Below are 14962 nucleotides of genomic sequence, written 5' to 3' on the forward strand. Positions count from 1 at the left end.
ATACAGTAATACATTTGTTGAAAGGAATTTCCTCTCATGCTTACAAATGTCTGGTGTGGGCATTTTGTGCCCATCGTTATTGTAGCTGCTGTTTTTCTGGCTTTGTTACTGTGAATGCTGAGATGCTCTTACACTTTTCAATAGGTGAAGGTGAGGCCCCTCCCTCAATATCTTTTTGTTGGTGTTATCTATAATCAGACTTCACCTATTTGGTTTGTAGGTTGGCAAGCAAATATGCCTATGCTCTGTAACATAGTTATCCCTGTAGCTCCACAAATAGTTATCCCTGTAGCCTTCCGTGACATAAATATTTTGATATTTTAATTTCCTGTTCCTTCTGGTGGTAAAGAGCTCTAGTTTCTATCCAAGCATATATTAAGGATGCTGATGCCTTTGTGAAGAAGGATCCAGGAAATAATGTTTATGGGACCTTGTAAAGAGGCTGCTGTTAGGTGGTTAATGAGCCTTGATGCATGAAGTTCTTTCTCGTGATTGAAAGAATTCCTGAATGGCACCAATAAAACTGTTGCCTTATTAACTGGAAAATCCCTGGCAGTTGTGCTCTGGTTTTGATGAAATGCTAAATTTAGGGTGCCATTTTCTTAGCACACTGCCTATATCTCCTCCTTGTAGCCGTGGCACTCTCTTTTACCCAAACACAGTTTTGTAACTAGGTGGATCTTTGGGAAGAATTTTTGACTGTGAAGTCTTCTGACAGCAGTATTTATTTATTATTTTCTTTTTTGACTGTCTTGGTGCTGTTTTGCTGCTGAACATTGACTAGAAAAGAGATACCAAGTGGTGGGTTCGGTGTTACTACTGAGCTAGTGGTCGAAAGGATATGTAGAGCCTGTGTTAATTCATGTTCTTAAATTATTCAGTGTCTTCTAGGAGTGAACTGTGTCTGTTGCATTGTCTAGACTGGAATATGATGTTTCTAAGAAGTTCTGAATTTTGTTCTTGTTGTTCATAGCTAATCATAAGGAGATAAAAAGTAAAATTGTTGAGTAAACTTTTTTGATATTTTTGAGCAAGTAGCTCTACTGAGCAGAGCACTAAGAGGCTAATCTTACCTGAACATTACCAACATAGTATCTGATGCTGTCAGTGTTGGCACATCTTCTGAATTGTGTGATGCTTGCCACTTTAACATGCTTTCTCTCTTCTGTCAAATAATGGCTTCCAAATGCTTAACGGTCACTGTTTTGTTCTGTGTTGTTGTTTTTTTTTTTTTTTTTTTAACTGCTTGCTAGTTTGTTTTTTCCCATCCTCTTGGCAGTCAAAACCTTGACCTTATTGGAAGTTTGTCAACTTACCAGTGCTTACTAACATGAAACTGAAGGTGGGGGGAGGCACACTTTGACAATGAAGAACTCAGAGTATTTAGTATGTGCCTGTCTGCAAGGAATTTGCAAGGCAACTTGAGGCTTTAAAAACTTCTTTTTTTTTTTTTTTTTTTCCTCTGTGGCAGGTCCCCAAATCTAAACCACAATGGCACAAAGAGACGCAGATAAGTACCTTTATGTGGACAAAAATATCATTAACAATCCCCTTACTCAGGCTGACTGGGCAGCCAAGAAGTTGGTATGGGTTCCCTCAGAGAAGAGTGGATTTGAAGCAGCTAGCCTAAAGGAAGAAATGGGAGATGAAGCCATCGTAGAATTGGCAGAGAATGGGAAGAAGGTGAAAGTAAATAAGGATGACATCCAGAAGATGAATCCCCCCAAATTCTCTAAAGTGGAAGATATGGCTGAGCTGACATGCCTGAATGAGGCTTCTGTGCTTCACAACTTGAAGGAAAGATACTACTCTGGACTGATCTACGTAAGTAATCTTCTGCATTAGGATAAGAGTTCTCTATTTTGTATTGTGGGAACTTCCTGTAATCAATTTGCTTTTAAATGGTGTATGTTAACCTTTCATTGCCCGCATACATAACTCTCATGTGAATCAGCTTCTTCCTACTACTTAAAATTTTTTTGCTAAACTATGCCAATCCCTCACTAGTTAATGTAGAAGCTTTCAAGGAATGCTGTGGTAAATCAGTCTTTCACATTTCAATGTCTTCATTTGCAGAATGTTTTGAATGCCATCTAACTTCTTAACAAGAAGTGAGAGCAGTTAAAAAGTGGTAAACAGGAAGTCTGAACTGAATAAAATAATAAAAACACAATCTTAATATACCTAACATCTGAGTTGCTTTTTCCCATGTCTGGAGCTTCACTGGGAGAAAAATACCAGCGCCAAGCTTTTTTATTTTTATTTTTTAAACACAAATTCTGGATCTCAAAGTGTGCTATTAGGAAAGGCACATATATACACGTGTGAGTTTACAGATGGAGTAGTACTTCCTTCTCATCCCAGAATGGGATTATTATTACTATGGAAAAGACAAAGATACCATGCATGGGACCAATGACCATAACCTTCTAAAGCATGCAAGAACTGCTTCACTGCATACCATAAGTAGTAAATAAGGAAAAGCAGGGAAGGAGAATTTGGAACTTTGACTAGTTCTACAGGTCCATTCTGTCTTAACTCCTGTGTAGCCAACAGAAATCTGTCCTGATAGGCTCTACTATTTTAATTCTCTGTCAACGTAGGGTGAATAAACTGAATAGTAATGTATAATTTGGATGCAGTGACTGCTTAAAATGAAGCAGTGTTTCTTGGTTTGTTTGTTCTCCAAATGCCTTCTACTTACAGAATCAAAATGGGTCTGCCAGAGAGAAAATTCCTGACAGTTGTAGAAATACTGGATGTTCAGTATTTGAAGACATTGTGAAGTGTTTTTCACCATAGATTAGAAGATCTACTAGGATTAAAGAATGAATTTGATGTGAAACATGTATATTAACCCAATCCTAGATAATAAAGTATGTCTAGATACTTTTTCTCCTTTTGAGCTTCTAAACCCCCAGATCTTCCTTTTTCTTTATCTGGAGATGGCAACATAAATAAAAACTGTTAACTTTCTGTATGTTTTTGGCTTTAGTGTTCTGTTTTTTTTTCTTTTGTGTTTTTGGGGGGGGTAGGATGCTTATTACTTCACCTTATGCAAAGAGATTTAGTCTTTTTTCTAGTCATCTTATGAAGCAAGCTGTAGACAATCTCTTCTGTCCTAACAGAGCCTGGTTATCTCCAAGCTGCCACATAGCAGGAGTTCACTCTAGCTATCTATCTTGGTTAGAAACCTCTACAAACGGTTGTATTCTAAATTAAGAAACACGAACACAAACTAAAAGTTGTAACTAATGCTGTGACCACAGCTCTTCTGAGGCATGAGGGCGTACAGTCAACCGCTGCCTAAATTATCAGAGAACAATTGAAGGGTGCAAAACTTGTATAAATTTAGACACCTTCTGATCTCAAGATTTTGAGACTTAAGAGGTTGATGCAGTTAGTTATTCCATGCAGCTGAACAGCTCTTCTGACTATTGGTCAAAACCTCTTATCAGAGGGAAGAATGTTGGCCTTGTGTTGAAATAGGATATGCAAGATCGTGCGTGTAACATTTTTAGAACAGGATACATTGCTAGATTATGTAATAAGTCGTTGAAAATAATTCACCGGTGTTGTGAAGTCTACTGTGTGCTGTGCAATGGGCTATTTCATTTATCTTGCGAGACATCCTCTGAAATTTCAGACGTGATCTATGGCTGTAATAAACGGAGTTCTTTCAGTCAGGTAGAAAGTAGTATTAAAAAGAAAAAAATCCACGCCCTTCACAGATGTAAACTTAGAGTAGTAATGCTCTATTACGGAGCTTTAGACTTGCCAAAATGGTGTTTCTGTGCACTTGTGAAATGGACTGATCTTACATGTCAGCAGTTCTCTGCAAGTCAGAAGATTAACGTGAACGCTTAAGATACTTTCACTGAAGCAGCTGTTGCTTGATCGTTAATCCTCTTGGAGGAGTACGTGCAGTGTACGTAGGTCACTCTGAAAGTAATGCCTCCTGCTTATTTCCATGGAAGCTACAGCAGCTACAAGGAGCGTAGCACTATTTGATAGAGCACATTCTCAGCTACAAAACGCTATTTGTCAACATAGTCACCGTTCATAGGAAGGAAGTAATGGAGTTTTCCTGCAGGCCTGCTTCATGAGTCTGAGGAAGTTCATGCCTTCCTTTTTCTAAACTGTTGCTCTCCTCCAACAGAATGCTTCAGTCCAACTTCAGACCCTTGCATTATTTTTATTTGAAAAGGGGCTGATCTTCTTTGTGGTCAAACATGACCATAAAAAGTCATGCAAATACAGACAAGAAGACTTCAAATTCCTGTTCTCATATTGCCACTTCTTTCTTGTACTCCCTTGTGGCGTGAACTGTAGTATTGAAGAGAATCTGTAGTTACATCAGTGCTAGCAGTTCCCATGCTAATGCACAGAAAAAGTGTAATGAGTTTTCAATGAATGGGATACTCTGGAGTAGACTGCTTTTTACCTCTTGTTCTTGTCCTGTCTTCCACTACTGTAGTCAAAGATCAGACAAGTATGACCCAGACTTTTAGTTGCTGTTTTGTACTATGCAAGCACTGTCTCTTATGGTGGAGAACTGAAGCTGAGGTTAAAGGAACTAGCAATGCTAAGTTAGCTTCTGCAGCTTGCTTATAGTTCCTTTCCAGCACTATCTCATTGCTGACTAGAATCTCACTGACATTTAGTTTCCTGAAGTCCTGTGCTAAAGGGTTTTATTCAGTTTTCAGTTTCCCACTTTAGAAAGAGCAAATCTTTTCTGTATGCTATTGAAATGTTCCTCAAATATTTATGCACATGCACAAATACACACAAAGTTAAGAAAAAGAAATCCTAAAATGCCTACATAAAGTATGCTTTCTGGGGGACATAGGGTGAAAGTTGAGTCAGCTGAAGAGAAGGTTAATTACCTAAAATTTAAACAAGCGCATAGAAAATTTGGATATAAAACTGTAAACTGTGTAGTAGATGCTATTTTCATCCTTCTGTAGTCTAATTCTTACCTTTATCTAGCTAAGAGGCTAAATCTGATTAAGTACTTTCTGCACTTATTGTACAGAACTCTTTACCATGTCAAAGCTCTCTTTGTTGAGAAAACAACAGAAGAGATATTAGCAATAGAAGGTGCTAAATGTACTCTTCTGGTAGCACTGCAGGTATCTGTAGAGAGCTACTTATATCCGGATTTTTTGAACAGCTGCCTCTAAAATTGAAGGGAGCTCTAAACCTCAGCACCAATGCATGGAATGCTATTCTTAGAACATCTAGGAAATACGGAAAATCCTCTCCTACTGTCTTTGCAATTAAAACGCTAGTTAGATTTGCTTTTAGGTATCTAGATTTCAAAGATATTTTGGGGGAAAAAATGATACTTTTGTTAGAACTCAGTGGAAACCAATTGATAAGTTGAAATTTGCTGTCAGATCACTAAATTTTGCTATAGAGTGCATTAGAAGTTAACTTTGGCTAATGTTGCTGACTCTTTAAGAATGGAATTGAATTGTTCTCTATACTCACTAGTTTGGACCTATGCTACATTAATGGCAGTACAGTTCTGGTTCTAGTTCTTGTTACAATCATTACATGTAAATTACAGAAGTCTTTGGGTTGGCAGGGTCTTCAGGAGGTCATCTGGTTTAACTTCCCATTAAGAGCAGGCTGAATTCAGCCTAGTCCAGTGATCTTGAAAATCTCTAAGGAGTATGCTGGTCTTATTTTTCTTTTAGTAACTACTTTGGCTTGATTCCTTGTATTGGAATCATATTTTGACTAAGTGCGGGATGGAGGGGCAACTTTTTATCAAATAGACCTATATAAAGTCCTGTCAAGTCACACTTGTCTAGTCTTTCTCATCTCTAGAGAAGTGTCCAGCCTATTTTCTGCATACTGAGCATAAATGAGCAGGGAGATAATAGAAAATAAACAAGTCTTACTCCTATCCAGGGAATATATTAAGGCCTCACAAAGTGATTTGATGCCACCAGTAACACTCATCTATCAGTAAGACGCCAAGAATGCATTATCTGTCCTTTTCTCTATTTAGTAGCTATCATTTAGCATGAAAACTGTTAAGCATGGACAAGAATATCTTCTTGAGTGTTGTGCTAGAGTGCCATCTGTGAAAGGGAATATATATCTTCGTATTGTGTTTGAAGTAATATCTTGCTGTCTCTCTGCATCATCTGTACCATTATTAGACACAAGTAAACTGATTTGCTCTCATGTGAAGTTTTATTATGTTGCAGTTGATTGTTTACTGCATAAATTTGTCTAGTAGATAGACAAACATGATGTAAAATGCTTTTTCTCTAGAAGGTGAGGATTTATTTTATATAATGAAATAGACAAATATCAGGATTTTGAAAGGAGACGAAGCCACTCCTCAGAAACTGTTAATTAGCTAGGGAGTAGGCCGCTTTGATTATTGACGTGACTAATCTGTCAGTTGATGCTATTTGCATACTTTGAAAGGTTGAGTACCATCCAAGTTGATACAACTTCAGGCGTTGCTGATATTCTAATATTGCATAGTGGGAGGCATCCCACTTAGCATCACTGGAAGAAGCACTTGAAAATGACTGATCTGTTTTCAAATAATATGCTGTTTAAAGGCACGAATATACAACATTTTAACTCTTTATTGCTGGGGCATTTGCTTTCCAGACCTACTCAGGCCTGTTCTGTGTGGTAATCAATCCTTACAAGAACCTGCCAATATACTCAGAAGAAATAGTGGAGATGTACAAAGGCAAAAAGAGGCACGAGATGCCCCCTCACATCTATGCCATCACAGACACAGCCTACCGGAGTATGATGCAAGGTGAGTGCTTACTGAGGTAACGATTCATTTGTTGAAATCACAAATCAAGATTGCAGTCGAAACATTGTAGAAGAACAACAGCTCACTGCTATCAAAAGGCATTGCTGCACTGTTGCTTACAGACATGACACCTGCTTGGTACCAGTTCTTGTGCTCAGGTGAATAGCTATCTCCTGCTCTGGTATATTGAAGAACATTACAGAAGGGTCTGATAAGTGCATGATTACGTTAATGACTGATTTCGGTACAGCAGAGCTCAGAGAAGCATGCAAGTAGAACTGAAGTAGGTAGATTTTCCCTCTGTGATTGTATGGAGTCATAACTACTGACAGTCAAACAGCAATTCAACAAAACTGTTAAAATCCCGTCATGCAGTCTGGTTGGATGAAGCTAGCTTAGTATAAACCTGCATTTTGAAGTGTGATGATTGGTGGTAGTTTTACTGATGATTAGTTGTTTTGTTACATTCTTGTTCTGTTAAAAATTTATATCGGACAATATTAAATACATTTGTTGGCTTTTTATGAATAAAAGCAAGCAAGCAGGTTGACATGTTTCCCTAATTCCTCCCTTTGTATACCAAGAAGAACCATATAAACTCCTTGATTGTCACTTGAGAATTTAAATATGGAGTTCTGCAGGCCCCGTATATATCTTTCCTTCTCTGAGGAGGTCTTTCACAGGTTGGTTCTTATGTTTGGGATGCTTGGAGAGCGTTCAAACATGGAAGTACTCTATGCTTTTCTTCCTGTTTATACTTAGGTTATGTGAAGAGGCACGCTTTGCATGTTTAAAGGACAGTTTGATTTGGCTGGTTTGTATAAATTTGACTTTTCTGATAGATAACAATGATGATTAAGGTGTTGGTCTCTGAGTCTCATCATCAATTTCACTTTTTGAACAAATGCCAGTTATAATAAAAACATGCTTTAAAATTCAAATTAGACTCCATTAAAACACTTGTGCTTTTTCCCTGCCCTCACTGTTATTTGTACCTGCAAGCATGGGAAGAATATAGCAATGTGGTTGCCCAGAGTGGAAAGAGAGCAAGAAAAACTTCTTCCGCTTGCCAGAGTTAAAGACTTTAAACAATTTTTCCTTGTGGAGAAAGTCGAGGAAGTTTGCTGAGGTGCGGTGCCATGTGGAGCAGAGCACACAGGAGAGATAGCATGATGGACAAATTAAGCTGTATTGGTAAAAGCCTTGAGAGCGAAGGGGAGAGCCATAGAGCAGTGGACTAGTAGCAGAGTACTGATGGCAGTTCATTGAAGATGTGATAGGTCTGAAGAAAATACATCTATAGTACTTAAACATTACTCTGCAGATGGAAAAAAAAAAAGCCTGGATCTACATAGGGCCTTACTTTCTTTGAACAAAGACTGGATTTGCCATGAATCACAAAGATAAATGCACCTCCTGTACAATATATGGCAGCATGCTTGTGAAGCTCTTATCACTGTTTCATTTCCTTTATTACTTCCTTCTTTCTCTTGCTCACTACTTGTCAGCTGAAGTACCAACGTATATTTTCCTTAAATGAGCTATTGACTGAGTCCTACCAAAGTTACTGTTCCCTAAAAAGAAATCTACATAGCATCAGAAACAGACTCTTTGGCATTGCTGTAAGGAGACTGAAGATGTCTTTCTCCTTCCATTGTCAACAGTTAAATCATGTGGAATTGCCTGTGCATGCAGCTTGTTCTTTTTCACTGCCAGATACACTAGTATGTGGCAATGGACATCCAGACAGCTGCAGGAAGGGACAGATGAACTTTGCTTGTCTAAAAGTGCTTCAGAGATAATGATTGATCTACATGGATATTTCCTTTTTGCAAAGTGAAGTGTTTCCATTGGATCACTGCTTGAGTGAAGTCTAAAACTCAGAAATCTCATACTTGAATTGTGTTGGTGCACCAAGCTGAAAACTGGAAGCCCTGCCGCTGTTTTTCCTAGCAGCAGAAAGTTGCAATGAGCTCTTCTGGAGTGTTTGCCTTTTCCAGAATCATAGAATCACAGAACGGTTTGGATTGGAAGGGACCTTTAAGATCATCTGGTTCCAACCCCCCTGCTATAGGCAGGGACACCTCCCTCTAGACCAGGTTGCTCAAAGCCCCATCCAGCCTGGCCCTGAATGCTTTCAGGGAGGGGACATCCACAACCTCGCTGGGCAACCTGTTCCCAATGTCTCACCACTCTCATAGTAAAGAATTTCTTCCTAATATCTAGTCTAAATCTGCCATTTTCCAGCTTAAAGCCATTTACCATCATCCTGTCACTACACGTCCTTATAAAAAGTCCCTCCCCAGCTTTCCAGTAGGCCCCTTCAGATCCTGGGAGGCCAGTACAAGTTCCCCTCAGAGCCTTCTCTTCTCCAGGCCGAAGAGCCCCAGCTCTCTCAGCCTGTCCTCATAAGGGAGATGCTCCAGCCCTTGATCATCTTCATGGCCCTCCTCTGGACCTGCCCCAACAACTCTATGTCCTTCTTATGTTGGGGGCTCCACAACTGGACACAGTACTCCAGTGCGGTCTCATGAGAGAAGAGTTAGAGTTACAAGGGCAAAATCATCTCTCTCAACCTGCTGGTCACACTTTTCTTGATGCAACCCAGGATATGGTCAGCTTTCTGGACTGCAAGCACACATTGATGGCTCATGTTGAGTCTTACATCAGTCAACACCTCCAAATCTTTCTCCTCAGGACTGTTCTCAAGCCGTTCTCTGCCCATCCTGTATCTGTGCTTGGGATTGCCTTGACCCAGGTGCAGGACCTTGCACTTGGCCAAGAGCAGCCAGAACTATTCTAGCTACATGGCACTCTCAGTGATTTTGACATTCTAGAGGCTTGTCCCAGCTCTTCTCTGCACATCATGTGTGTCTGTTTGCTAGCAAAAAATGCTAGAGATTGTTGTAGGGTTACTTGCTGCTTTGTTTTAACTGCTAGCAGTGGCATTCCAGTGTATGCTACTGGGAGCAAAGGTGAGTAGGCTGTTGTAATGTCTCTGGTCCTGGCTAGCCTCTAGGGCGATGGAAAGCAACATTCCTATTCCACTTTCTTAGTGCTGCTTAGCAGTGGGGGAGGCTTGATGCAGCAGCCAGTGGTATGGCAGGAATCTGTTCAGAGAATAGAAGATAAAAGGGTACAGTGCTCCACATGAGCTAGAGGCACTTAGGATTAGTCTGCCTTCCTTACTATGCTTTCTGAGCCCCAAAGGCAAGGATTCCTTCATGGTCTGAAGAAGGATAGCAAGCTGGTGACTGACTTATGCCAGCATGAGGTGTAGTTGTCTCTTAAGCTGACGGAGTGGAAAAGTCTTGCATGTTAATTGATTTGGACTTTCTTTTTCCTGGTTTTCAGTTAATTTATGGTATTCTAATAAGCAGGCCTCCTAAAGGGAGGTCCTTTAGGAAAGGGATAGGGAAGGGAGAGGAAGATGAGAATTTTAATCCAACTTCTGCTAATCCAGAAACTATTTAAGCCTTTTCAGGCATCTATGCCAATGCACAAAGTTTGGTCCTCTTCTTGTGTCTTCCATGGTTAGTCCATTTAGAAAAGTGTCATGGTGGCATTTGTATATCCCAAGGGATTAAATTGTGGGTTGTTTTTTTTTGTTTGTTTGTTTTTTGGTTAAACTTCACCAAAAGCATTTCCTTGAAGCTATAATATAGCAGAGAACATGTTTTAAGTATTTTTTTCCTTCCTTTTTTTCCAACAAAGGACATTAAGACTCAGAAATGTGATAAACCCACAATTTTGCTGCATGTTGCTTGGAGATACTTCTTAAGTTTCAAGAGAAGAACTCTGAGAAAATTATAACATTTTTATTTTCCAAGAAAACAACCATTTGTCTTAATGTTTCTGTTCCCTGGGTAACCTGAATGCCAGATGCCTCAGGTCTGACTGCTTTCAGAAGAATTATTTTTCTGCCACTGATGATGGAAGCAGAGTGCTTACAGGTGGGATGGTGTCTTAAGCAGACAAATCATTATTGCAAAGCAGCAGATGTACACTGAAGAGATAAATTCTCTACCTCAATTCATGTTCTCCAGAGGCTCTATTAAGAAAAAAAAAAAGCTTTTAAAGCTATTAAATGGCACCTGTTTGTCTATTCAGAACACATAGAAGAAATTTTCTTTGTCAAATACTGAAGCTAGCAATAAGCTATGAGTTTTCTTAGTGTCTGGAGCGTGATGACCGTTGTTAAATGTCAATGTCTGAAACTTCTTTGTAATAGCTTTGATGTGTATGGTTATTCTGGAATGCTTTCTCCAAAGCTCTTTCCTTGTACGTGTACTCTGCCAATCAATTAGCCTCTACTCAACCTGCTCAACTAAAAGATGGGTGGAAGAGGGTATAAGCAACACACTGCTACTGAATGTGCTTCATCTCACTTCTCATCCAGTTTTTCTGCTTGTCAGTATAGGGTTCCTAATGGTTCACTGAACAAAACTCTTAAAAACATTGTACAGTTATTAAATGCTCCTTGATCTTGATGGATTAATCTGCAGAGGAGCATATGCAGCCAGCAGCTTGGGGTTTAAGTAGTCTATGGGTTTGGTGTTTAAAAGAAAAAAATCTGAAGCATAGCACCTTCCTGAAATTTCTTGGCCTTGTTATATTAAGGGATGAAAGGGTTAGCTATTGTAAGACAGATTACCTGCTTTTGCAGGTCATTAGATGCACCTCAGACCCAGCTGTCATTTTCATAAGAAACAGTCCTTCAGGTCTGCTCCTGTGGAACATGACCTTGAAGTATTTTATTCATAATTCTCAGATGTTGACATATTTCTTAAGTTTCCAAGCCAGTAGAAACACTTCTTTTCTAATTTCTGTGTCTCAATGCTGCTTTCTCAGCTTGCTTTGTAGCTCTGCTCTGCTATACTGCACTGTATACCACGCTGCCCCAGAACACATCTTTATTTTCTATAAGATATTCTCTGTATGTTTGCCAATTCAGGAATAGCTGATTGAGAGTCTGCTCAGATTATGCAGGGGCACAGATGTCTCTCTCAGTCTGCATGCAAAAGTCAATTCTGTTTCCACTAAAACCAAAGGAAAATAGCATGTGGTTTCACTAGTTTATTTCAGAGATTTGTCCAAATTTCTGATGCAAAGGGCAGCGTTAAATTTGGATACCAATTACAGAGAATGTTTGTTTGATGGTATCTGTATACAAATTGCAAGAAAGGATGCACGCAGTTTCTGATTTTTCTTAAGAGATGTTTTACTAGTTTTGAATCATTTGAGCTTTCTAAATGCAATTCTGAAAAGAATGCATCTTGAAATGTGGTTCTCAATAGAACAAGGAGCTAAAAAGAGTCCATTGCCCACTTGTTTTTTAGTAGTTACCACACCCTTTGCTTCATTCCTGCAAACCAGAGCAAGAGCCTTCTGGCAGTTCTTACATAACAGCTCAGCCCTTTCTGTCAGTCCCCCCGCTGCACACTGTCCTAGGACCACGAGCAGCCTGAGCTTTTGCAGGCTATATAGTGGTTTTTCTTTCCTGTCAGAACTTCGTAAACATTTGTGTAGCCTAAAATTACAGCCTAACTTATTTTCCCATTTTGCTATCTCTAGATTCAGTCCTGAAATGTTAGAGAAAGGGGTATGGGCTTTAGTCCAAAAACAGGCTCAAGGAAATAAATATTTACATTTGATCCGGTAGGATGTATTTCATTTTTTGAAATGACACTTTTTTCCTTGTGGCTGCCCTCAGACTTCACGTACTGCAAAGCTGAATCTTGGCACTGTAGCCATCCTGCCAAATCAAGTGACTTTTTCCTTTTTTCACGTCTAGAAGCTATGTTTTGTAAGAGCTGTCTTAAATATTCTGTGCTTATCCTTCTTTTTTCCTTGCGCTCGATGGTAGGTTATTCATGTTTAGAAACTTCTCTCAAACACATTCCCAAAATGGGAATGCAAAAGCAAGTTCTCAGGCTGTGTCTGGGTGTTTCCCTGGGGTGTTTTTGATCCTACTCAAAGCAGCACGTAGGTTAAAGCACTGCTGTGAATATATTTGATGAGATTGTATGCCAGCGGGGTTGTTTCAGTAGCACAGTGTGTCAGGTGCCTGCGGCTCCTCACGTGTCCCGGCCCCGAGGGAAGGACATGCTAGTAAGATTATGTTGAGGTCAGACAAGAAGTGTGAGGAGAGACAAGGAACTGAGGCTGCTGCGTGGCTGAAACGTGCATTTCAGCCCACTTTGTGCTTTAGGTCACCTCCCTAACTTGGCCAGCAGACGGTTCCCCCGGTTGGGCCAGGCCTGCACAGCCTTACAGTAACGGAAACCTACAGGGCCGGGCTCTGTGGTTAGGAGTGGGTGGTACCATCTCGCTTCGGTTAAGCTTGTAGCCTTAATGAGTCAGCTATAGGCAGCGGATAGCAAGCCAAGCCTTTGCCTTTCAGCTACACTTCCTCTTGGCTGGAGGGATGATGTCACCATTGTGTGAGTGCTATAGCACTTCTCCTTTTATGGAGATGAACAGGCCTGCAACTGCAGTCACTCATGCAGAGGAAGTGGGTGATAAAGGCCTGGTAGGATGTGCTGTAAGTGAGATGGGGAGCCTGAATTGCACGTTCTGTTCTTCTGTTCTAGCCTACCAACCTCTTCTTCTTCCACCCTCAAATGTATAAAAAAAATAAATTAAGAGTTTAGAGCTCTGTTCATTCATCAGTAATGCCAATATATTTGAACACAGCGGTTCAGAATTCTTCCAGATCTGTTATTTTGCAGTGGAATATTTATGTGAGCACCATTAATGTACAAGATTTCTGTCTTGTTGAAACAAATTTTGGTTTAATTAAGTTTTTAATGTGTCCTGGAAGCAGTCTAAAATGAGATCTTTTATTTTTAAACTGAGAGAAGTCAGATATGTTTTTTTTAATATAGTAAAATTAATCTAGAGATCTCATTATACCGTCCTGCTGCATAACTTAAATGTGAAGGATGTCTTACTTCCTGCATTTCTGGATGCTTAACGCCGCTGCTTCTTAGGGTCTCTTGAATACTGCGCTGATGAGAACTGAGGAGGAGCCTAGATAAAAAGCCTTCCTTGCCAGCTGGTCTAAAATACAGAGCTGTTGCTATAATTAACTAATGAGTTGTTATTCTGAATTGTTTTTAATAAGTGACTCTGTTTAGGATTGAAAAGCAGATGCAGATTTCTTTTAATCAGGCGTTTCTTGATTGTGTTATTATAAGCGACTGAGTTTATGGTACCCAGCACATTCTCTTTTGCTGAGTAGGTTGCTTGCACAACTGACAGCGCAGTAAAGGCAAGTGCTGACTGATGTTGTGCAGTACGCCCATGTCGAATGATCGTCTAAAAAAAAATGTGGGGGAGTGGAGGTGGCTTCTTGTCTGGACAACTGGATTCGGATTCGTGATGGCGCAAGTCAGCATTGTATAGAGAATAAGTATTGGCATTTACAACAAGACTTAATTGGAAGTGTGTCTAAGAGTTATGCTTTTGTATTTGTTAGCTCTTTGGCCCTTTGGTAGGCTCCAATTTCCTGTTGCTCAACACATTATTCAGTTGTCTGTCTGTACACAATTAGAAGAATTCCAGCTATCCCAATGACTGCCGCTTTGCTGTCCTGGGAAAGAATTTCCCCGGATTGCAAACAGGAATGTTGCCTTTTATGGCAGTGTCTGCACGCTGCCGGTGGCTTGCCTGCACTCGCAGGTACGTTCTTGCTGGCTTAAAGCAGAGGTGACTAACACAGCTGCAGCAGGCCACCAGATGAGTGTGCTGGGGGAGGCAACCCTACTGCCAAGAGGGCTTTTAAACACTGTCTATGACTCTTCCTGCTCAGCACCTGACAACACCTTGCTTGATGTTAAGACCTGGAGAGATCCTGTGCTCGCCCCTTCGTGGCTTCTTGTGGTAATTCCAGCGTGTTGTTGCTGCCTTGCCCCATTGTAGCATGGCTCTACGAGAGCTCCTCAGAGAGTCAACAAAACTTGTGATCATCATAAGTGTTTTGTGCCAAAGGAAAACTGGGGATTGTCTGATGTTGGTCACCTCTTTTTCCATACAACTTTCGGTTTGTCTGTTTATCAATGTATTTTGCTACAATAAGGATCCTACCTTGGAGAGCAGGGAAGAGAGGGCATGTGGTATGGAAGTACTTAGGACTCCATTGCCTGTACAAGCTCCAGCACATCA

General features: G+C 40.1%; 1 protein-coding gene across 1 annotated transcript in view; it reads left to right on the plus strand.

Moving 5' to 3' along the window:
• The window catches only part of MYH9 (myosin heavy chain 9), a 68849-nt gene that overhangs the window by 13257 nt on the left and 40630 nt on the right, over positions 1–14962 (plus strand). Inside the window, exons 2-3 of the mRNA XM_010711635.4 lie at positions 1472–1824; positions 6640–6796. Coding sequence (XP_010709937.1) covers positions 1492–1824; positions 6640–6796 — 490 coding nt within the window. The 5' untranslated portion in view covers positions 1472–1491. The remainder of the gene's footprint in view (positions 1–1471; positions 1825–6639; positions 6797–14962) is intronic.

Source organism: Meleagris gallopavo, chromosome 1, assembly GCF_905368555.1.
Source record: "Meleagris gallopavo chromosome 1, MGAL_WU_HG_1.1, whole genome shotgun sequence".
Taxonomy (NCBI): Eukaryota; Metazoa; Chordata; class Aves; order Galliformes; family Phasianidae; genus Meleagris; species Meleagris gallopavo.